Below are 26,091 nucleotides of genomic sequence, written 5' to 3' on the forward strand. Positions count from 1 at the left end.
GTGAGTTTGACCAAAATCGCCGATGGGAGGAAAGCTTCAAATTGGATATGCCAGAATTTCACGGCACGCTACACCCGTATGATTTTCTCAATTGGTTGCATTACATAGAAGATGTGCTAGATTTCAAATCAGTCCCACAGGACCGCCGTGTGGCTCTCGTTGCCACCGGCCTTTGCGGCCACGCTGCATTTTAGTGGTCCAAGTTTAAGACCACCCGTCAACGCCGCGGAAAATCTCTTGTTACCTCTTGAGAGAAATTCGTCAAATATTTGAAACCAGAATTCTTACCTTTCAATTACAGACGTCGTCTCCTCTATCAATGCTTACAAAATTTTGAAGCAAGGCCCCCGATCAGTTGACGAATATAGAGGGGTGTTTTATCAACTCATTTCCCGATCGAATTTATTTGAACCAGAGGAACAACAAAGTTCTCGGTATATAAGGGGTTTACGCATCGTATTTCAAGATGCACTCAACCTTCTCTCCCCTCCTCGATCTCTGAAGCGCACCAGCGTGCGGCGGGCCATAGAGCGGCAAATGCTTTGTGGAGCCAACACCCCATTCACACCGACATCCACCACACCCCGTCCATCTCTACCATGCGAGAAAACCGTTGCGCGCGTGCAGGCACTTGCCCAGCTCATCGCCCTTCCCCGAAGGTAGCCACCGATGACGACCTCTCGAGACCCATGTTTCTCTTGCGGAGAATATGGGCATCGACTTTCTCAATGTCCTAAGAAACAACATTCAGGATTTTTTGCTGAAAATTTTGGCGCAAAGTGGACATCTTACCTTCAGCAATTTACATTTGTTGTTCGTCATCATGCCGGAACGGACAACAAGGCGGTGGATGCCCTTACCCAATGTTCTTCCACAAATAATATTCAAGATAAGGCGGACGAATTAATACAAAAATGTTGTAGTATTGTTTTTTTATTTTTTTTTTCTTTTCAAATGATATTTTACTAATAAAATTTTAACGAGGTACATTATTTATATAAAAGTATTCAAGGAGAAGCTTTGTACATATAGCGTATATGAAGATACTACATGGTAATTATGTATGCTTTCATATTCCTTCCAGATTCAAGTATTTGTATGTATTTATATCTCGCATACATATAATATAATATATATATATAGATACGTTAATGCACACATTATATATATCTCGTATACATATAAGATATATAATGGCTCTGTCCTACTTAAATTGTCTCATTTTGCTTAGGTATAAAATTTTAAGTATTATGTAATTAATAAGTAATTAAAAAGTGTATTAGTAAAAATAATTACAAGAATAATTATATATTAAGATTAAGATGATTAAATAGTTTAATTAAAATAAAAAATTATAAATTAAGAATTTTAAAATGTAATTAAAGTGTATAATTATATTTTTTTAAAAAAAATTATGTAAATCAAACGAAGATAGAAAAAGTGGAAAAAATAAGTGAGACGAAGAAAATATTATATACAATACATAAAATACTAATTAGCCGTAAAAATAAGTAATATTTCAATCAACTAATCCAATTAATAATATTACAACAGTTTTTGTTTTTTTTTTTAAATATATATATATATAAACTAAAATTTATTCGATTGTATATTTTTAAAAATTAATTTATAAAAATAGATAAATAAAAATATTAATTTGATATTTATTATATAAAAAAATTAAATAAAAGAATTTTATTTTATTTTATTTATTTTTGGCCATGTCCCATTAAAACTTAGGTTATCTCCAACCCACTGCAATGCATTGCAGTGGATTGTACAAAAAATGGGGGGAGGGGTTCCAACCTTACCCCAAATCCCTCCCATTTTTGCAGATATTTGGAGTAATACTGTGGAGTGGAGTTTTTGTGGTATTTTTTATATTTTTGGTATATTTTTGTTGTACTGTGTAATTTTAATTTTTTAGTAAAAGATATATAATTGTATATTTTAAAAAGTTGTATGTAATTTTATTTTTTTTTGAAAAATAATGTATAATTTTATTTTTTAAAAGTGATATAATTTTAATTTTTGGAAAGTAATACTCCCTCCGTCCGCTTACAAAGTTTACATGTTTCTATTTTGGACGTCCAATTACAAAGTTTACATTTCATTAAATACCCTACTTTTTTTTTCACAAATACCCTTACTTTACATCACATCATTACTTTTACACAAAAAAGTAAGAGCAAAAATGTCATTACAATACTTTTAACTATTCACTATAATTAAAATACTATTATTTCTTAAACATCGCGTCAAAAGTAAATGTAATCATTGTAAATGGACGGAGGGAGTATATAATTTTATTTTTTAAATTGATATATAATTTTACTGTTTGAAAAGTGATATAATTTTTATATTTTAAAAGTGATATGTAATTTTATTTTTTTGTAATAAATTTTTATGAAATAATAATATTACGTTATCTTTGTTTAATTATTATATTATATTTGTCTTGATAGCATTTAATTATTTATTTAAAATTATTTTATTTGTAATAGTTATTAATTATAAATATTAATTTTAATATATGTAATTTTTAAAAAATATAAATTATATGTGTATTGATCTAATGTAAAAATAAATTAAAGTTGGGGTGTAATTTATAAATATGAAAAGTTATATAAAATAATATAAAAGAGGAATATATAGGAAATATATTTTTTAAGTAAAAATTAGAGTTTATGATTGGAGTAAAATTAGCGTAGATCAACTGTGTTTTTACTGTAATAACGGCAGAAATAGAGTAGAGGATTGGAGATACCTCAGTATCGCTCTAGCAAAAAGGTAGGATTAAAATTTATTTACTACAAGTAGAAGCTGTCACTGTAAGTCTGTAACTGTAACTGTAACGGTAACCATTACATAACTCCACAATTCACAACTAACAATGGCCTTAAAGATTCATTGAGGCCAAACTTATCTTCTTCTTTCTTCAACAATTATCAAAAAACACTCATCTTTTTCAGACAAACAAAAACAAAAACAAAAACAAATCTCTACATACAGAAGATAAGAAAAGAGAGAAAGAATTCTTACACAACAATAATATCCATATCTCTATACAACTTAACCTCTTTTTACTCTTAGTCCTGATCGAGCCTCACAATTCTTGGGATCTGACCATGGTTAACGAAATCGATCTTGTTCAGCCTCAGACACCCCAGCACGTTCTCCGGCAGCTCCTCCGGCTTCTGCGCCTGTTTTCCGGCAAGTTTCGATAAAGAAAATAATAAAAAATGTTGTCGTAAGAAAGTTCGAAGAAGAACGTGTAAGAACGAACCTGAATCGTCAGTCCGAGGTCAAGAATGCCGTTGCCTAGGCGCTCCCGGAATGCGTCCAGTCCTTTTCGTGCAATGTAGCTAAACCGATGAATGTCGAGGTCAATCTCTAAGTAATTTGATCCCTGATGAAGATGACGAAAAAAAAGATTCAGACAACATGTTTTATGTTCGAGTCGCTTGTAATAAGAAGTAAAAAAGACAGCTCGCCTTGTAAAAGTTGTGCTGAGGGCGCGAAAGAACCGGCTTCTCGTTGTACGCGACGACTAGTTTCCTCTCCGTCGCAGTCGAGACGAGGTCTTCGGGGTTAACGACCCCGACCATGATTTTTAGCCTTTCCCGGAATGGAATGACGGATTCTTTCGTGAACCCTTTAACGGTCTCCATTTCGTCGTTGATCAATTTCTACGTCGCAAAAAATTCATCGTAACTAAATTTAAATAAACAATCTAAAGAAATCTTCGATCTTGATCGAAAAATAAACGGAGATTATTGTTACCTCGACGCATTCTTGGAAATGCAACGACACCTCGCTCTCGTAATTCTCGTTGCGTTTGAAATAGAGCACGAGGCTCAATCCCTCGCCGTCTCCATCCCCATGAAACATCGGAGGCGCATACGTAGGCAACTGTCAGACAAAAAAATCGTCGCAACGATCACGATAAAGACTACAACTTTATAAACATCACATCAAATACTAACGTTTTACTATTTTCGGATTTTATCAAAACTCCAAAAATCTCTGTCTAAACGAAACCTACGTTCATATTGAAATACCATTTTCGTTACTTTTTACCTGAATGTTTACGATTAGCAGCGCGGGGATTTTCCCGTCGGCTTTCATCGGCGGGAGCTCAAGGTGTTGTGCGATATGGTTGATTTTTCTCGGGCACGCGAATAAATCGACGCCGATGGGAATGTAGGGAGAGACGTTCGACGCAGGACACTTCCTCTTATCTCTGCGATTCGAAATCGTTAGGCGAAAACAAGGTATGGCTCGAGAACGATTTATAATCGATAGAACGGGAAAACAGCATTGTACTTGAAATAGCTTTCTCCGCGGAGCTTGAAAGTTTCAGGCTCGATCGGTGACCAAGTTGCCGGCGTCGGCTTCCCCTCAGTCGAACACGGAATCAGTAGGCCAGCTCGGGGACGATAAAGATACTTTGTCGACAAACCTGGATACACCAAGATGAGTATTATCGATCGCTGTTGCCTAACGTCTCGAATAATTAGAAAGATGGATATATAACTCACGAATATCATTGATTTCTTCATCGACAGATTTCCGCGTGATTGAGAGTCGAATAACCGTCGACGTCACCTTTTGCGACTGTTGCGTCGTCGTCGTCGTCGTAGAGTGGATCCTCTCGTTGAAACTCACGGAGGGAACTAATCGTGGTAAGACTGTCTTCAATAAATCCTCGGAGGTCTTGTCATTGACGCCAAAATATGCCTTCTCGAGGTTCTTGTCTACCTTGACCAATTCGTCGTTTTTCAGTAATGCGGGAAGCTCGTTCCTTTGGGAATCTACCGTTCGAAACTTGTTGGGATCCTTGGCTCCGTCTTCGATCAAATTTTTTTCGCTGCATTCTAGGAAGTTGCCATCCGACGCAGCGACGAAATCTGTATAATTAGCGATGTAATTGGCAGATCATCAGATTAATCGAAGAAAAGTAACCAAATTAGGCAGATTGCTTACCTCCTTCGACGCTATCAAAATCATCGTCGGAGTCGGACTCCAGCATGCTGACTGTGTCGAACCACGAATCTTCCTGGTAAAGTCCTGTAAGAACATGAAATTTCTCTCGTTATCATCTTCGAGAAATGATAGAAATATTTACACTTGTATGTATGTATGTATACCTTTGGCGTCGATTTGGCTATGGTGAAACTGGAGCTGTGTAATTTGGTACGTCGAATTAGAGGCTGATTTGCTGCAGGTTGTGGTTGTGTGAACGAATTCGCTGACGGCAATATCAGTCACACGGGCTCCAGCTTCGCTGTTCTTCTTCCTGCTCCCGTGCTTTTTTGAGTGTCCTCGACTCCTCTTCACCTTCCTGTTCTTCGGTGGCTTGAACGCGACCCCTGGGGTCGACACACAAGCTCCCATTGTTGTTCTGATTCTCAGCAATGTGCACTGCTCGGTTCGCAGAAGTACATGAACCTTGAAAATGGCATAATAACAACGATAATGTAAACCATTAAAATGAAATTCGATAAAGCTCCAAGATATGAGTTTCTTCGAACAATTGTTCTTACAGTAACACGCCTTAGTTTCGGAAAAATCAAGAATCCTTTCAGAATATTGACACTTTAGGGATTCGGTAACCCCCGGAAGCTCCACTCCCCCCAAAGAACTGCAAAGAGACGAATTTCGATTACAGAATCAAAACAATTTACAAATGTAGGCACAGATTCATGATCCAAACTTGTTTTCCACAACTTTTGTAATAGCCACAGCAAGTTCTGATCCGAGAAAAGGTCCGAAAGCTTTGAAAACCTCACTCGAAAATATTATATTGTTGATATAACTACAAGATTGTGGAAAACAAGAAGATGATCCATATTGACGTCGATTAAATATGCATTACAAGACAAACAAAAAAAACATATTGTCATTATCAAGAACATATAAAATTCAAAAAACAGAGGAAGGGAAGATATAAAACCCCCAATTTACATCAGAATAATTGCCCTAAAGAAATCAACAATGGCAGATAGTACAGCAATTTCATCTATGGAAACATACAAAACCCCCAAATTAACCTCAGAATAATTGCTCTAAACAATTCAACAATGGCAGATCAAGCAGATGTACAGCAATTTCATCTATGGAAGCATAAACAATTGAAAATTAGCTACGACGCGCATTCCTAGAAAATCGATAAGAAAACAAAGGCGTGACCACAGATTCAATGTACATTCATGTTCATATCCACGTCGCATGAAAGAAGGTACCCGAAAAGAGGACTTTTCTGGGAGAAGTGGGGCCAACAATGGCGGATCCAAAGTGTGATTCCTAACCGAGATTGTTCTTCGTTTCTTTCAGCAAACAAACAGAGGAGATGAAAAAAAAAATTAACAATAATAATAATTGGAAAACAAAGCAAAGATGCAATGTTCTTTGCTCTGTTAAATTGGCGCGATTCGCCTTCTTTGTCGATGCTATAACAAGCAGTGGATCGTCTTCTCTTCTTATGTGGATTTTGTTGAACGAACCCTAAGAACCCTACATATTTGGGCATTGCATTTCCCTCCATTTTTGAGCTTGCCGTTGATTGCTGTCTGATTTGGGATTCTCCTATTCGCTGTGCTTCCACCATCGTCCACATTCCGAAATCGCTGCTCCTTGCGGATTTCTAACCGCAAATTTAACAGGCGATTGAAATGAATTCGCCAACAACGAAAAATGACGCGAATATCACGAAAAAAAGAAAGAAAAGAAATTCCACCACTTCTGTTCATCCTACTTTAAAGATAAACTTAATTATGAACACGGCCGTGTTAGACAATTTGAACTTTTGTGAAAAATTGATTCAAATTAAATTGAATTGTTCTGAATTCCAGTTATAAAATCGAACCAAATCAAATAAAAAATTAAATTGCAATATATTAAAATTTTTGATTATATATATAAAATTAGTGTGTTTGTTTGGAATTTTTTTGAATTTTTGTCTAACTTTTTTTTCAAAAATATTAAATTAAATATTATTGTTTATTTATATCATATTTAAAAATTTATGTTGATATTAAAAATATCAAATAAATAAGAAAAACATACAAATTCATTAAGAAGTAAATAAAAACCAAACACATTGGGAAATTATCCTAACACTTAAATAATTACAATTAATTATTAAAAATCAAAATCCAAAGAAAACTCATAGTATGACGCGTGTATACAAATCTATTATAAAATATTTCAGATTTTGGATTTATCCATATTTGTTCAGTGAAATTATTTTAAAAATATTCTTTTTACGTAAAATACTCACTCCCTTCGTAAACAAGTATCCATTTGTTTTTTACACGTAATTTTAAAAATATTAGTATTATATTGAGATATAGTAGGAATAAAGTAAAAATGACTAAAATAACTTTATTAATATGTGTGATATAAAGTTAATGGCATTTGTGTAATATATTGTAAATTGTAAGGATATTTGTAATGTTAGATAGATAGTACAATTATTAAAAAAAGAAATGGAACTTTGTTATGGGACGGACTAAAATAAAAAAATGGATATTTTGTTATGGGACGGAAGAAGTATTGAAAATTACATAAAAATAATACTATAAAAATAATCTAATATACATATATATATATATATATTTAGAGGGTGTTCTAAAAATAGCTTTTTGAATAGTTTTTAGTTTATTGAACAGCTTTTAATTATTTGACAGATTAAAAAACTAATTTAGGTATTTAGTAAATTAGCGTTTTGGACCCAAAAAGCTAATTTTTGAGAAGCTAACTTACCGAGCGTTTTGAAATAGTTTTTTCCGTAAAATTTTTTTTATTCTTTATATACCTTTAAAAATTTATTATGCATTTTACACAAATAAATATATTTTGATTATTTATTAATTATATTAGAATATTTTATTATATTATAGTTTTACTTTTATAAATTTTAAATAATTAATTTTTATATATAAATTATTTTAATTATAAAATATATAAATTTAATAAAATCAACATAAAATAAAAAATATTAATATTAATAATTTATTTTTATATTAAAATTATATTATATAAATTTTATACTAAAAATAAATTAAATAAATTAAATTATTGAAAATTATAAATATAATGAATTAATCGATAACTAATATAATAAATATATATACGAAAAATTTATTATTTTATATTTTACATTATTTTTAATAAAAAAAAACTATTTATATATTTCAATAAAAATATATTATTTTTAAATTTAACTATAATAAAAATAAATACTTTTATAACACTTTTACAAATTTGAATAACAAATAACAAAAAAATTCAAATATTCTAAATTCAAAAGAACATAATTGAATATATTAGAAACAAAAATAAAATAGAAATGTCATCAATTGTCATTTTACTTATAAACAACTAATATCAAACCGTTGTTTTACCAAATATTTTAATACAAACAGCTAATCAAATCAGCTAATTGAATCGGCTAACACCTATCAGCTAATTGCCAAATATAAGCCCTTTGCATTGATTTTGGTCTGCCACGTGGCATGTCATGAGCTTTTCTTTTTTTCTTTAAATTTCTATTTATGGTGGGTCCCACCACTTATATAATAATAAAGTATAAATATGAAAAGAAAGGGCGGATGGCGACTCAATAATAATAATATCATATTTATCTGTGTATTTACTTTTTATATAAAAAATTTAAAAATATTAATATTATATTAAGAGGTAATAGAAATAAATGCAAAAAAATTAAATTATTCTTCAATATTATATAATATAAAATGAATGATTTTCATCTTTCTAATAGATTACAGAGGTTGCATTTTGTTTTTTTTAAAAGAAATTTATGAGTAGATCCTCAAATTAAATTTATAATTTTTTTATTATATAATAATAATATTTTACAAATTCCTGTGGATAGTATATTTTCTAAAGTAAAATAGAAATAAATGCAAAAAAATTAAATTATTCTTCAATATTATATAATATAAAATGAATGATTTTCATCTTTCTAATAGATTACAGAGGTTGCATTTTGTTTTTTTTAAAAGAAATTTATGAGTAGATCCTCAAATTAAATTTATAATTTTTTTATTATATAATAATAATATTTTACAAATTCCTGTGGATAGTATATTTTCTAAAGTAAAATTTTATGGTATAGTTTATTCTTATTTAATATAGTTTTTTCGTCAGCCAAATTTATTTTTACTTTTTTTTTTAATATATTCATTAAATTTATTTTATTACTTTACTTTTTAATTAAATTTTTATAAATGAGTGCCCCAACTACTTATCATTTTTTCAATAAAATATTTATTTTTCTTAATTTTTGTGATGATCCTAAATAAAATAATTTTAATGGACGGATGAGATGGAATATCATATACAATATTTAAAATTATTTAGCTGAAAGAAAAATATCAACCGCTTGCTTCAACTACAACACAACAATAGATAATTATTCTCTCGATATCCAATATTCCATTATTATTATTATTTGTTATAAAATATGAATATATTTTTCTAATATTCGAACGTCGACTTGAGTTGCACCATAACAAACTACGATTTAATAAGGATATATATATATTTTATGACGTGTTACTCCACAGCCGCTACTCAAAAATGCACACCGGATAAACTCCTGACCGAACATAATACCCTACAAATCAGGTCCTCGACAGACAAAATTGATTTGCAATTTCATTATGTATAGTTGATTTATAATTGGAAAAGAATAGATGAATTCTAAACATTTCTCGCTCAATTTAAGAAAAAATAAAATAAAATCCACCAACCACACATGCACCTCATTCCGAAGCAAAGACACATAGGATGTTGTAATGAAAAGTTTGTTTGTTTGAACGATTATGATAATCGTTAAAAATATTAAATTAAATACTTATTTTTAATATTATAATAAAAATTAATTTTATATTCAAAATATTGTATCAATACTTGTTTATAGTATATCAAACAATTATTTTAATTAAAAAATTTTACTGTTCAAATCAAAACTCGAAATCTATTAAACTTCCAACCAAACAAGCAACACCATCCTACAATATGGGATTAAAAATAAGAAAATAATAATAATAATAATAAATCTTTTGTAAAAGATACCCGACATCATCCGATGATGTTGCAAATGAACTTTTTATGATCTTCAAAGATCGATGGATATTTTTTTTGAATAATTCTCGTAAATACAAAAATATACAACTTAACTAGTAAAATAAAAATTAAATAAACTCAAATTAATAATATCAAATTAAAACTGAAATTAACACTAATATTATATACTAGCGTGTAAACCCTGCTATGCACGATTTGTATAAATTGTTAAAATAATAATTAATTAATTAATTAATTATATTGACAAATATTTTATAGAATGATACAAATATTTTATAGAATAATACAAATATTTTTAAGACTTCAACAATTTATACTAAATTTACCATGTGACAAATTCTTATTACTGTATCAATAAAGATATAATTAGTAGTATACATATATAAACACAATTTATAAAAGTGTTAATAAACTCTCGTACTAATTATATATCATTTCTTGTTATATATTTAAAAAATATATTAGTATGCTAAAATAATTAACAATGAAATAATATATATGTATATTTATACGTGTAAATATGTCTTATTTTGTAAATTTTTGAAATAAAATAGTTGACATCAAAAGATAACTTGAAATTGTTTTTGTGACAATTTTAAATTCATACTTACAGTATCGTCTTTTATTGTCTAATTAGTCTTATATCTACACTAAAGATTGTATATAAAATATAACTAAAAAGTACGATGTATTTATAGTTATATAAACATACAATCTTTGTAAAATTAGTTTCACATATTTTGAACATGGAAAAACTTAACATTCATATAAAAAATAAAAAAAAATTTATAAAGTTAGTATATAATGTACAATAATTATGTAACAATTTTTAATATAATTATTATATAAAAAATATATAACATAATTAAATTATTTATACAAATTAAAACAACTACTAAAGTAAAATAGATAATTTTTTAAAAAAACTAACTTTTAATTTTTTTTAAAAAAAATTAATATATAATCATTTATCTTAATTTTTTATTACCAATTTAATAAATAAGCAAAAAATAATATAATTCAATAACCAGTATTTATAGTCACTGAAATATTAACTATAATTATTCAAACTTATTTTTTAAAATAAAATTAGATATTAACTTATAAATAAAAATATTATATAAAACAAAAAAAAAACCAAATCATTTAAAATTTTGAAAATTGACTAAATTTTGTTAAAAATTATTCAAATATATATTAATTGAACATGATATACGTGATAGATAAAAGTTAACAATAAATTTACATATTAAATACAAATCAATCATTCGTCCCCTATATATGATCAATTTTTCTTTTTTGTAACATTTTTTTTTATTTTTAATAAATTTATCAATTTTAAATACACTTAACAAACATAAATCAACTTAATTAAATTTCTAATATTTTACAAGTATGACCCCCTCAAAACCTTTTATTTCTATATGTCTTCTCAATTAACAAATATTTTATTTACCTTTAAAACTCTCCATTTTTTTACGAAAATAATTTATGGTAATGATAAATAAATAAATAATTTTTTTTATTTGTATTATAAAATTTTATTCTCTAAAAATTAGTATTCATATTGCATATATATTTTATTAAGATATATAATGTTTAAAATATTCAAACACATTTTAAATTTGTTTTAATCATTAAATAATAATATTCACTATTTAAATAACTAATTTATACTACATTAATTCTCATATCCAAACAAAATGTTGCATCTTTGTTGAGACGGAGCGAGTATATTTTAATACTTTATTAAATTCAATATCTTTTGAAACGCGACCAGATAAAAAATTCACGAAAAAAAATCTAATATATGAATAGAAAATAAGATTTAAATAATTGAGAAATTATCAATTAAAAATATTATTAAGTTTACCAAGAAAAAAATAACTGTAAAATAAATAAGATCTTGCAAAATATAAATAAATATCATATTAAATTATTTATACAATATAAATACAATATGAGAACTGACACTAAAATCAATACAAAATCAATACAGATCAAATGAAATAATTATAAAATATAAACTTGAAAAAAAAATCAAAATTGTGAACGATCAAAATATAAATAAATAAATTGTTCCTTCTATAATTTCATCTTCTTCTTAAATCAAAATAAATATAAAAGTAAAATTTGTTGAGAAATATGCAAAAAAAAAAAAAAATGAGAATATGGGTTTCAACAAAACAAAAAATAAAAAAAATTAAAATAAAAATAAAAAATTAAAATTAAAAATAAAAATAAGCTTTATAAAATTTAAAAAGTGTATATATATTACTAACAAAAAAAAAAAAACTGTAAAAAATATATAGATTTTAAATACCCTACTATCATGATAATAAAAAAATCCAAAAAATATCAAAGTAGAGGAATTGGAGATTGATCTTAAATACATAATATATAGATAGTAGGAAACTTTACAATCTAACTAACGCACCACATTTGTTTTAAAACTCTCAAAAGTTAAATTTATTTGGACAAAAATAACAATAATATAAAAAATAAAATGTTTTTCGATTGTTATGTAGTAAATATTTGATTAAAAATAAAATTAACAATATGTATATTTTAAATATTTTAACAATTACTAATTTATTCACTTTTATAAAATACTATGTGACATTTATAATAATAATAAAAAAATTAAAAAGAAATATTTTAATAATAAATTCCAATAACTAAAAAAATCCAAAAATATCTTAAATACTAAAGAACATAATATTATCTTTCAATAAAATAATAATAAATATAAAATTTTATATAATAAAAAATATATATTTATACACACCTCATTAATAACTAAATTTATAAAAAAATATAAAATTTCAAATATGTAATTAATTATATGTTTTACAGGAATAAAAATATGAAATAAAAAGGAGTCATAAAAGAATAGACAAAATAGCATAAAGCTAAATTTCTTGTGCTATAATCTTTTATATACAATCCATAAGTAACATTATTATTATTTTATTATTATTATTATAAATTTTATTTTAAGTGACAGTTATATCCCCGGTCAAAGTACTTTAGTGTCAAACAATTTGTCTTAGGCCATCGGGGAGTAGCAGCGTATATAAATTATGAATTTTTAATTAAAATAATTTTACGATGTAATATAAATAAAAATTAATTTAATATTTTGAATGTAAAATTACTTTTTAATTATGTAAGAATAAATATTTAATTTAATTTTTTGAAAGAAAAAAATTTAGTAAGTAAATAATAAAAATTTGAAAAAATCTTCAAAGAAAAACACACAATTAAAGTTTTTTTAAAAATTCTACAAAAATTTATACTCACATTAGATGGTCTGACATAATGTTTCTTCAATCATCGAGGGTTCAACTAAATTTTTAAAATATAAGAAATTGAACTAAATTTTTCGAAACAAATAAGTGAATTTTATGCAATTTTACTTAAAAAATACAAAATAATAAATAAATTAGTTAAAATGGAAGAAAAATAATTCAATCTTAACTTCAACCACGAAATATTTTGGATTTGTTCACAATATTTTTAAATAGATGTACTTTTTGAAAAAAATGTAAATAATTATATTAAATAACTAATTTTTAATGTTCATATTTTTTTAAAAATGGTATCATTCATGTATTTATTATTGATATAAAGTCTGAATTTGTTTGTCGAATTAAATGTTTGCCAACATAATTCCCAACAGATAATATATTTATTCTATTTTTAACACAATATTAGTAATATTCAATAACAAAAATAAATAAATAAAATTATGTTTTATGTTATTAAAAATAGAAAAGTATATTGTGAATTGTAATCAAGGATGAGTTAGTCTATGATTTTTTAATTTTAACAAAATCATTTAGATTTAACTATTTTTATTTAAATTATTAATTTGTATTAATTTTTTTTAAAAAAAAAAATAAATTAAGTGAAGTATCGTGTGTGTATATATATTAATTAATTAATTAAAAATACCTGAGGTGAGGTCTTTATGGAAGATAGATATACCTGAAATTAGAAGTCAGAAGAGGAAATTTAAATGAGAAATATGGGTTATTTGCTGAAATAGAAAGTATAGCAATAAGAAGATCCAAGAAAGCAAACCTGGTTGGCTAAATAATGAGCAATTTTATGTTATAGTTCTATTCTAACCCAATTAAGTATACACTACAGTTTCGGAATGTAAACTTACCAAGACCCCACCGGTCAATAACACTGCTCTACAAGAGAAAGCAAAACCAAATTGTCATATGGAGAAAGAAATATAAAAGTGAATCCAAATTCACAAACCTAATAAAGCAATTAAAGAAGTAGTAAAGAAACAGAGAAATTAAAGCAGAGTGTGCTATCACTAAGAATAGCATGGCCAGAATAATCTTATTTTCAAGACAATGGAGTAACTCATCTAAGGTCCTCTCCCAGCAAGAACCAACCTCTTGATCGCCTAGAAACAATTCTATGCACAAATGCATAACTAAATTATTCATAAGTTAAAAAATGATCTACTGGACTAGATGTAAATAGTACCTTAAAGCTACAACCTTGATCGACCAAAATTTAAAGAGCTACGTTATAAAGGCAGAACAAACAAATAGCTTAAAAGTTTAATGACAGTCTCATTTATCTAGGCAAATAACAACCTACTCGGATAAGAAACAGTTCACAATGCTCAAAGAACTTGAAGGTATATAATTCTCATCCAAAGCCTACAATAGCAATCAAACATTTCGAGTTACAAATCAAACAAATCACAGAATAAATTAAATTCATCATGTCAAAGCCTTGTGAAGTACAAGAACACACAAAACATAAACTACAGGCCATCAGACAAACAACATGAATATATATATATTTAGAAATACATAAATACAACACACAAGAACAAAAGACGCAGAAAAATAACACAAAAATAGAGGCTACAAGGGCGCCATACCATGCATAAACACAACACACAAGTACAAACAATGCATTCTAACAATACAAACAACACAGTCTGAAAAGACACCACAAGCACACCATATCATATCATTCGTAAACACAACACATAAGCAAAAAACAAGCAGCATAACGATACAAAAGAACACCGCAAACATCCTTTATCATACATAAATACAACAAACAAGCACAAACAATGCAACATAAAAATACCATACAAAAAGACACCACAAGCATGCCATATCATACACATACATAAACACAAACAACGTTGCATAACAATATAGACAACACAGAACAACAAGACACCACAAGGACATCAAACCAGAAACACAAACAACAAAAAATAACAATACAACCAACACAACACAAACAACACAAAAAAGAGACTACAAGCGCATCATACCATACATAAACACAACAAACAAATACAAACAATGCATCATAATAATGAAAACAACACAGCCCAGAAAGACACTACAAGCACACCATATCATACATAAACAAAACATACAATCACAAACAACAGAGAATAAAAATACAACTATACCTTACAAAAAGACAGTACAAGGGCACACAAAATGCACAACAAAACAATACAAATAACACAAACAACACAAACAAGAGACTTCAAGAGCACTATACCATACACAAACATAACATGCAAGTTCAAACAATGCATCATAACAATTAAAACAATACAACCCAAAAAGACACCACAGGCACAACATATCATACATAAACAACACACATAAGCACAAACAATGCAACATAACCAATCCAACAACACAATACAAAAAGACACCACGAGCATACCAAAACCATATATAAATCTCATCATTTTTCCTACTATAACTACACATTAAACAATAAAATCACACAATAAAGTCAATTCATCATATCATAACCTTGCAATGCAGAAGAACCCACAAAACACAAACTAAAGGCCAACAAACAAACACAAAAATGAAAATATATATATATAATATTTGAGAAATTAAAATAAATAAATAAACATAAACAACCACACACACACAAGAAGGTGAAGAACCCCTAATTAACTTATTTTTCCTACCATTCTTGTATCTAACCATCTGTGTGAACCCAGGTAGTTGAAAATCCAGCACTTGAAAATCCCTGCAAGATGACCGCCACATAAGTAATACGTAGCATCATTGAACAGGTACATAGTAAATGAAACGAAGAGAATGGTTTGAACGCACCAACTCATCAATTGAGAATGTCATTCAAAAAATGCATACCCGACTAACATCAATATTCTTTATATGAAGGCCCAAGCATTGACATTGTCATTCATGCTGCCACCTTGGATGAAAAGGCAACAACATGTGCAGTGCGAAGATGGCTTCGACACTGGCCAAATAAGATGATAGGGACTTACTGACCAGACAACTTGAAACAACCCTATCTCCCACTCTCTGAAGAAAATGAACCAAAAAAACAAATTTGTCAGCCATTATTGGATAAACCTTAGTCTGCCCGTTCAATATATCAGATGCAATAAAGCTTGTTCAACTCAAGTCAACTCATTCATGATGAACATCGTATTTAGACCTGTTATAGATGTGTGTATATAATTAGCAGGACAACTTTGCCGCTGCCTTTGCCTGTGCAAGCTGCTCTTCTGCATAAAGCAAGAAATAAATAAAAAAGAAATAAGAAATGTGGAAGACAATACACATAAACGACTGACTGAAATCCTCTCACACCAACTCTCTATTATGAAGAAGAAAAAAGAAACAAGTAATGAATGAATGAGTGGGTGTCAGATATTTATGATTGAAGAAACAAGAAAAGTTAAAGAATGAAATAAGAGGGCAATTAGATATTTTGACTTATTGACAAGAAAAGTTAAAGAATGAATAAGAGGGCAATTAGATATTTTGACTGATTGACGAGGTGATTAACTGCTGCAATGTACCATTTTGTAATTAACAGTAATAATTACTCCGAACAAACTACCTTAATAGTTTTAGATCATAATTTTCAATTTGTAGTCCACAGCCACTACCGTCTAATCATAATTTTCAATTTTCACAATGAACAAAGAAGTTTTAGATCAAAATTTGAACTAGATAATTAATAGTTTCTCATTTACATTCAAGATCCAGCAAAATAATAATCTTTTCACATTGTTCAATCTTAGAGGGATTCAAACATACACAAACTTTATCATCATGCTTGGATGCAGAAATGATACCAAATCTACGAGACTGAGAGAATCATACAATCTTTGGATGCACCTTAGTCCCGGAGCTTTATTTCAACCTCCCCCATTTATGTCCACCAACCTCATACACACACCAAAAAAAAAAAAAAATCAAAATAGCATCTATTATTAAAAACAAACAAGTAAATAACAACATACTCTTGAAAAGACGGTAGTAAAGTTCCTGCCAACTAAAAAGATTGGTATGTTTCTAAACAAACAGAAGTAAGCTAGATAAAATATAGTGACACAAAGTGAAATCAACCAAGGAATTGCACATAACAAGAACGGCATTGGCACCAGCAGGAAACTTCATCATTGATCAAAAACTAGGTCGAGAGAACCTGAAAGCATAGTTAGTCAGCATACCGGATTGAAAAAAGAAATCATGTTTTGAAAATTGTCGCAATGCCATTTTATGAAGGTAAAATATATTGAGTTGAAAACAATTTTGGAAAAATACAAACTTAAAATAAGAGCTAAAAATAAGAAGAATTAGTTTTATAAAAGTTAATACAGGCCAAAGCCTAAATTTGAGAAAATTGTACATAAACCAACCATAGAGAAGACACATATAAATACATTATATTTCCCCTTCCACAAGGAAAGGCTTGTGGAATCACGCAATTCTGTTGATTAAGGAAAAACCCAAAACCTCAATTGTTCAACTATACTAGACAACAGTTGAAAAGGAAAAAATGGCCAATTTTTTTTTTAAGAAACACATTAAGTTCTAAGTTTCCCCTCTCACCCACATGAATGGTACGTGGAATCACCCAATACACCATCCATATTAGGTTTAAGGGCTCAAAAACTGTTTTAAGAAAGACTTGACATAGTATGCACGAACTATCAAAGGACCTTAGAACCTCTATGGCTCATCTATGGTAGGAAAAAAATAGTCAAAGAAACACATTAAGTTCTAGGTTTCCCCTCTCACCCACATGAATGGTTCGTGGAATCACCCTATTCACCATCCACATTACGTTTAAGGGCTCAAAAAATGTTTTAAGAAGACTTGACACAGTTTGCACGAACTATCAATTAAGAAGGAACTTAGAACCTCTATGGCTCATCTATGGTAGGAAAAAAATAGTCAAAAGAAACACATTAAGTTTTAGGTTTCCCCTCTCACCCACATGAATGGTTCGTGGAATCACCCAATTCACCATCCACATTAGGTTTAAGGGCTCCAAAAATATTTTAAGAAGACTTGACATAGTATGCACGAACTATCAATTAAGAAGGAACTTAGACCCTCTATGGCTCATCTATGGTAGGAAAAAAATAGTCAAAAGAAACACATTGAGTTCTAAGTTTCCCCTCTCACCCACATGAATGGTTCATGGAATCACCCAATTCACCATCCACATTAGGTTTAAGGGCTCCAAAAATATTTTAAGAAGACTTGACATAGTATGCACGAACTATCAATTAAGAAGGAACTTAGAACCTCTATGGCTCATCTATGGTAGAAAAAAAATAGTCAAAAGAAAATTTAAAAATACATATTTAAAGGTTTATACTCCATTTTTATTTGAAGGAATGGTTTGTGGAATCACCCATCATCATTCTCATCAAATCTAAGGGAAAACCCAAAACATCACATTTTTAGCTATGGCATGACAATAGTAAAAAGATGAGAAAGGCACATTTACGGTTTAAATTTCCCTCCACTTTAATTAGAATGGTTTATGGAATCACCCAATTCACCACGCTCATCAGTTTAAGGGAGAACACAAATCTTCAATTTTTCAACTATGACATGCGAGTAAAAAATGAGTTATTTGTTTTATTTAAAAAAGAGAACAGACGACATAAATATAAAGATATCAGGGGAATCAATTACTTCAAACTTTTGTAAAAATAAATTTTGAGAGAATATAGATTGGGACAAAAATTATTGGTATTATGTACAAACTATATCATATTCTTAAAAAGAGATTGAGGGAAGAATTATTAGCATGTTTGGAAAAAGAAATTGAAAGATAGAAGAAATTAAGGAAATATGCAAATTGAAATGAAGTTTGATAGGCTATTTTGAAATTTTGAGATAAAGGATTTGAAAAATGGGAGAAGATCGCATCGTAATGACATTTCAACATTTGAAAATAGGAGTCCAAAGAACTTGAATTGAATTGAGAGACAAATAAACAAAAAGAAAAACCAAGAAACAAACAAAAAATAGGACGACAGTGGGGGTGTGAATCGCAAAAACAGTTTATAAAACTTAAGAAAAATAATCTATTGCCATCATAAATTGGAGGCGCCGACTGTACAAAGGGAAAGGGTTTAGGGTTTAGAAGAATCTAAACTTAGCGAACAGTTGATGGTGTTCTCGTGACTATCCATCCACTCGTTTCTTGAGCAATGCGGCTCTAGGGATGAGGACGGGGTTTCTCTCTGTTTCTATCTCTGCAATATACATAACAAGAACCCTAAATATCAAAACCGAAGAGAAAAGATAACAAAAACATTACCATACAATCGGAATTGAACCCTAAACCGTTAATTCTGTGACAGCGGTTGATCGATGCTGAAAGGCGACGACGGGACAGCGACGAGAAATGGGATACCCAGCCCCAATCTCGTCGGAACTGCGATGAGAAATGGATCCCTACACCAACACCACTTCAAGGACTATTCTCTGCTGAACTGCAGATGGAATTTGGGGATTGGGAATTGGGAAATTGGGAATTGGGACAAGGATTAAGTTGCAGGGTCGCGTTCGTGTATATATGGCAAGTCTGTTCTGTTGTTGCAACGGCGAGAAGACTGATTATAAATTAATTACAAAGATTTTGAATTAATTTAATAGTAAGTGATTAGTACAACGGTCAGATTACAAATCCTAATTTAGGATTACTTTCCTAACATAGATTACAAATTTAATTAATTTTAATTTTCTTTTACTTATTTAAAATTGCTATAAAATTATTGATACGAACAATTCTGTTTTTTTTTTTTATTATATAATTTACATATTTTCTCATATAAATATTTTCTATAAGACTCTTTTATTATTCTCAAAAAAATTACAAATTTTCCGACACATTCTATGTATATTGAGTTTGTCTACTCTTTAAAAAAAACATTGTTGCTTTTTGGGTCAATTAAATTTTATTTATGTTAAGTTTTTTCTTTTATTCCGTTTTAAATATGCAATTTTTATAACTCTATGTAAATATGTATATACTAATTAATATTTCATACAAAACATTATATTCAATTATTATTTCACAATATATATAACTTTTATTTATGTAATATTATAATATAATAATATTTTATAAGAAAAACTAATATATTTTTATTATAAATTAAGCCGATTAAATAACAATAATTTTTTATTTATTTTTTTTTTTAAAAAAAAAAACATATTCTAATGTACATGGAATGAATTGATGTTTTAAATTTTTTATTCATTCGTCAAAATTATATATTTCTTCGGAATTATAGTTTTATTTGTATTGAACACAAAATTTAAAAAATATTGATTATATCAATACTTTGTAAAAGAATAAGTAAAAAACTTTTTTTACCTAAATGTATTAGTATAATAATAATAATAAAAGTAATGATAATTTTACGGTGACTATTGTTTTGTGGACAAAAATAAGTAAATAAGACAATTGTATTATAACGAAGAGAATATGATTTTTCAAAGCAAATTGAAATATCCCCTCCCTCCAATTTGAAAGAAAATATTTATTGTTGATGTGGTTTAAAAAATAATACTCCATATTTTAATTGAAATGTATAATTAAAAGTAATACTTTGTCATTTTTCATTGTAATACTTTGTCATTTTTCATTTTCTTCCGTCCCAAAACAAGATTATCATTTTTTAATTTAGTAATTGTATAGTCTATCTAACATAATAAATATCATTCAAACTTACACTATATTCTATCTAACATAATAAATACCCTTCAAACTTACACTATATTACACAAATGTTATTGCTTTTATATTACATAATACTAATAGAGACATTTTTGTCTTTTTCACTACAACCTATTATAATACTAATATTTAAAAATTTACGTGCAAAAAGTAAACGACAACCTTGCATTGGAACGGATGGGAGTATCTAATCTAATATACATATATATTTAGCGTTAATTTTGGTCTGCCATGTGGCATGCCATGAGCTTTTTCCTTTTGATTTTAAATTTCTATTTATGGTGGGTCACACCACTTATATAATAATAAAGTATAAAAAATGAAAAGAAATGGCGGATGGCAGGCTCGAATAATAATAATAATAATAATATTATTGTACTCTCTTCGTTTCATATTTATCTGACAATTTATTTTTTACAAAAATTTAAAAATATTAATATTATATTAAGATATAATAGAAATAAACGTAAAAAGATTAAAATAACATTTAGTATTCTATGTATGATATAAAAGGAATGACTTTCATCCTTCTAGGGTGTGTTTGTTTGGATGTTTGAATTTTGAGTTGGGATTTGAATAGTAAAAATTTTAAATCTGAATAGTTGTATGATTTGATATAAATAGGTGTTGATGTGATGTTTTGAATGTAAAATTAATTTTTAGTATAATATAAAAAATGAAAAATAAGTGTTTAATTTGATGAAAAATAAGTATTTGATAAATTAATTTTTTTTATTATAATACAATAATAATATTTTACAAATTCCTGGGTGACCACTAATAAATATCTAAAATATATTAATTTGTTATATAAAATATATTTTTTGGAATTGTAGAAAAATACAGAAATTTAAATAAATTTTAATCTGAATATCAGAAAAATATGAACTAATATTTAAATTTTAATTTGGATTCGGATATTTTGCTAAGTCCAAGTGCTAATATTTACCTTGAATTTGGGCCTATTATGTATTTGGCTCAAAACAGCAATTTATGTTGGCCCAAATAATTAAGCCCATATAGGCCCATGTATATATAATGAGATTCGATCCGTTCTAACAGTTTTGGTTTGGTAATTAACATACGTCGAGGCTCGAGCCGATGGAAATCTTTCTACACTGTTGACTGTTTCTCCTACCGCCGCCGGCCGCTGGTTTCAATTTCCATGGTATGATTTTGTTGTTTATGTTGAATTTCTGATCTATTTGTGTAATTTGATGCTAACATTTGGAGGCAAATACTGTTGCGCTGGACGGGGATGATTGGATCTGTGGTTTTAATTTTGTGAAATTTGATGTGTTTATGCTGGCAGGATCACTTCATATGTGTATTTAGGTTATTATGAAGTTACTGCTGATAACCAGTAATTCGATGTTCGAAGTTTTGATTCTTGAAGGAGAATTTTGTAGGAACTGCAATTAGCTTATGGATTAACTTTTGTTGTTAATTTGTTATCACCTGAAATTTTGAGGTTGAAAATTATAGATAAGTTTGGTCAAATTGGATGATGGAAAGCGATGAGTGCCCCTAATTGGCAGATCTTACTCAAAACTGCATTAATTTTGCTCATGTTTGAATCTGAAATGGATAGTTTTGTAAACTGACAGGTGAATTTAGATTGAAATGAATATTTTTTTTTGGGAACCAAACATGTTCTAATACCTCACTTATTGCAGCTCTCTCCATTAATGGAGGATGACAGCTAGAGGTGAGTAAAATATATGAAACTCAAATATCGGATCCGAACCAAACTGAAATTTAATACTTTAGTTCAGACATTTTGGACTTTAGGATTGGATTGGATTGAAAAGCCTAAATTTTGGATAGATTCAGATAGGTAATACTGAAAATCCAAATAAATCTGAAATTTGAACTTATTAAAATATTAATATATTATAATAAGAATGTGTACATAATGTATTTTGGTTTAAATACTCCCTCTGTTCAATTCAATATAAAGAGTAACGTTTGTTTTTTGCACGTAGATTTTTTAATATTAGTATTATATTAAATTATAAGAAAAAGACGAAAATACCCTTGTTAGTATTGTGTAATATAAAGGTGGTGGCATTTGTATAATATATTGTAAGTTGGAAGAGTATTTATTATGTTATATAGGTAGTACAATTATTAAATTAGGAAATGATACCTTTGTTTTGGGACGGAGGAAAATAGAAAATGGAACCCTTCTTATGAGACGGAGGGAAGATTATTTTTATATTGTGCTATACAAGAGGAAACAGTGTATTTTTATTAGGAACCGTATCTGCTTGGGTTTACCGCTGCTCCACTTCTTGTCTTCTTTTGACAACTTTCTTTAGTTCTGTCTTTGGATAATGATCAGATGTGTTTACTTGTGAGGTTTTGATTTTAGGTTTTGATTTTGAATAGTAAAATTTAGAATTGAAATAGTTGTTTGATGTGATATAAATATGTGTTGACGTGATGTTTTGAATGTAAAATTAGATTTTAGTGTAATAAATAAATAAAAATTGGGTGTTTGATTTGATATTTCTTTAGGAAAAAAAAGTTGGAATAGTAAAATCAGGTGTAAAACCTGACAAGTAAACACACTTACTTCTCAAGGGATCAATAAAGATCTCATAGTTCATAAAATTTTTATCAGAATGACCTTCATGATCCAAGATTTGATTAATTCGAGTGTCAGATACAGCTTTATAGTTTCTCATCTGTATTTTTGTGTAGCTATTTATGTAGCCAGTGCATGATTTCCGAACAATATTCCAGTGTCCAAGAATTACTTCAACAAAATGGCATCTAAAAGAAATGTTCGTTACAGTCGCCTTCCTGTTGATGAAGATGATTATTACGATGGCCAAAATGATCCTAGATTTGATTACGTACCGAAAACCTATGACAAAGTTCCATGGAAATCAATATGTCTTGCACTGTTCTTGCTCCTCCTCGGATGCCTTCTTCTCTTGCTTTCGTTTTTCATCTTCACGGGTCATATGGGAGGAGATTCCTCGCAAGCATACGGTCTCTTAGGACTCGGATTTCTTACTTTCTTGCCAGGTATAACAATTATTTACAACCTTGATTTTCTTTGTAATAAAGGACTTAACAACACTCTTTATTATTTAGCACCCTAGTGACATCACATTAATTATACAAAGACAACGGATAACAAATAGATAGATAGTATATGAACGAACTAAAAAGACATGACAATAGTCTACACAACACATGTTATCATTGATTTTAGTACACATAGGGTGCGTTTACTTTAAATGATTGTATTATTATACATAGAACTATTTCAATGAATTATATAATCATTAGATTAATTAATATGATGTTTACTTTGATTCATTAAAGTTAGATTAAATTGTACTATATATAAAAATTTCGAAAAAAAAATAATCAAATTATAGTATATTTCAAAGTAAAATAAAAATACAGTTCAAATAAATATTAAACAAAAATATATTATCGTATTTATGTTAAATGATTCTAAATGGTTAAAAAGTTAATAATTTAGAAATTTATTAAATGAGATTAAATAATATTAGGAGGAGGGATTGTACTATTAGTAACACAAAATGCTACTATAGTATCGGGCTTATAATTATCTCGGGTTCCAATACTTTAAAGTAAACATGGGATTAGAGCGGATAAAATAATATTATCCACCATAATCCTGTTCAGTAAACGCATTTTATGAACTGACAATAGATATTACCATTTATCTCAGCATATATTATATGTTAACACAACACAGCATGTAATATATAACGGACAAAACATGATGTTTTAACAATCATATGTCGTGCATATCCTTACAATGTGTTAATTGGAATTAATCATGGTGATGCCGTCAGAACCATAGTCAGTCTGCTTTTTTATCGAACTAATGTAATTTTTTTTTACGACTACTATCATTGTTCATGGTCATACTAATAGTAATGAAATGGTTGCCAGGCTTCTACGAGACGAGGATTGCTTACTATTCCTGGAGAGGCACTCAAGGCTACCGGTTTGCTTCGGTTCCCGACTACTAAGGTTTTTGTCCGATTACTCATGTTTTACTATCTTAAATTTATGCTTTTCCTTTGTTAGTTTTGCTACCCTTGTGTTGCTTAGAACCAAGTATATGTGTACTTAATGATCAGCAGAAATCTCTTGTTGCCTTTTGCCTTTTGTAATGTACAAAAATAAATTGGCTTTTGCTCAAACTCTGTGGCATATTTGTTTTGGATATTTATTCATTGTCAATAAGGTACACGTGTGTGTTTGATTTTTAGGTTTGGATTTTTTTATAGTAAAAGTTTGAATGTAAATAGTTATTTTAATTAATTAATTAATCATATTTGAATTTTGATTATTTTTGAATTATCTTATATAATTAAACTAACCTAAAATTGTGGCCCACTTTTCTCCCATTAAGTCTATCACATTCAAAATATACGTGAGAAGTGGCAGAAAAATCGTGATGGACGGTTTTTCTTTTGATTATAAATACTCTCACATACGGGTTACTAAACCTACTCTCAGAAAATTAGAATACACCATCGCTATTTGAGAGCCAGGGTTTGGCAACATCATCCTAGGGTTCCACGATCTGGCACTATCTTCGGAGGTTTCCAAAGTTTGGCAACATCCTCCCAAGGGTTTCAAAGTCTGACAACACCGTCTTCCCACAGCTCCAATTCACGTTTTGCTTGGAGAAGAGAATATCAAGAATAAATCTAATTTTTAGCAATGGCAGGAGGTTTGTTTAAATTTCGCTTCCGCTAACATATTTGATTATATGTTTATTTTCTTACATTTGGTATCAGAGCAATTTTTGGCCTCTGCCTTGCTTAGAATTTTCTTCTCATCAAATTCTTGATCAAGATTCGCTTTAAATTCTTATTTGAAAATATTTTGGTTTTCTATTTTCAACAATTGTTTTGCGATATT

General features: G+C 28.6%; 2 protein-coding genes across 12 annotated transcripts; one reads left to right on the forward strand and one right to left on the reverse strand.

The window, feature by feature from the left end:
• Positions 1-2,782: 2,782 nt before the first annotated feature.
• Positions 2,783-20,018, reverse strand: LOC127242098 (uncharacterized). 10 transcript variants are annotated; one of them, XM_051261448.1, is made up of 16 exons: positions 19,770-20,018; positions 19,579-19,678; positions 17,283-17,345; positions 16,609-16,678; positions 16,296-16,472; positions 16,109-16,170; positions 5,547-5,644; positions 5,151-5,451; positions 4,987-5,070; positions 4,542-4,910; positions 4,327-4,462; positions 4,081-4,243; positions 3,784-3,912; positions 3,495-3,689; positions 3,287-3,409; positions 2,783-3,203 (listed from the first exon to the last, which is right to left on the reverse strand). In XM_051261448.1, the coding sequence occupies exons 8-16, from the start codon at positions 5,395-5,397 to the stop codon at positions 3,090-3,092; spliced, it is 1,560 nt and encodes a 519-aa protein (XP_051117405.1). In that variant the 5' UTR covers positions 5,398-5,451; positions 5,547-5,644; positions 16,109-16,170; positions 16,296-16,472; positions 16,609-16,678; positions 17,283-17,345; positions 19,579-19,678; positions 19,770-20,018; the 3' UTR covers positions 2,783-3,089. The 10 variants fall into 10 exon arrangements, with proteins under 10 accessions (XP_051117405.1, XP_051117401.1, XP_051117403.1 ...); XM_051261444.1 differs by having other exon boundaries at positions 17,283-17,607; XM_051261446.1 differs by having other exon boundaries at positions 17,283-17,607; positions 19,763-20,018.
• Positions 20,019-22,229: 2,211 nt separating this feature from the next.
• Positions 22,230-25,413, forward strand: LOC127242469 (uncharacterized). Of its 2 annotated transcripts, none has more exons than XM_051262022.1 (3): positions 22,230-22,336; positions 23,875-24,204; positions 25,111-25,413. In XM_051262022.1, the coding sequence occupies exons 2-3, from the start codon at positions 23,940-23,942 to the stop codon at positions 25,188-25,190; spliced, it is 345 nt and encodes a 114-aa protein (XP_051117979.1). In that variant the 5' UTR covers positions 22,230-22,336; positions 23,875-23,939; the 3' UTR covers positions 25,191-25,413. The 2 variants fall into 2 exon arrangements, with proteins under 2 accessions (XP_051117979.1, XP_051117980.1); XM_051262023.1 differs by having other exon boundaries at positions 22,231-22,336; positions 23,917-24,204.
• The last annotated feature ends 678 nt before the right edge of the window (positions 25,414-26,091 follow it).

This window comes from Andrographis paniculata, unplaced genomic scaffold (genome assembly GCF_009805555.1).
Source record: "Andrographis paniculata isolate CXL003 unplaced genomic scaffold, ASM980555v1 Contig86END, whole genome shotgun sequence".
Taxonomy (NCBI): Eukaryota; Viridiplantae; Streptophyta; class Magnoliopsida; order Lamiales; family Acanthaceae; genus Andrographis; species Andrographis paniculata.

Bases quoted from the DNA above. Each gene is read 5' to 3' on its own strand.
- LOC127242098 (XM_051261448.1), bottom strand. From the start codon at position 5,397: ATGGGAGCTTGTGTGTCGACCCCAGGGGTCGCGTTCAAGCCACCGAAG. The intron at 4,244-4,326 runs GTACAATGCTGT...TTCGAATCGCAG, and splicing joins CGCGGAGAAAGCTATTTCAA to AGATAAGAGGAAGTGTCCTG. The intron at 3,410-3,494 runs GCGAGCTGTCTT...CATCTTCATCAG, and splicing joins CTCAGCACAACTTTTACAAG to GGATCAAATTACTTAGAGAT.
- LOC127242469 (XM_051262022.1), top strand. From the start codon at position 23,940: ATGGCATCTAAAAGAAATGTTCGTTACAGTCGCCTTCCTGTTGATGAA. The intron at 24,205-25,110 runs GTATAACAATTA...AATGGTTGCCAG, and splicing joins ATTTCTTACTTTCTTGCCAG to GCTTCTACGAGACGAGGATT.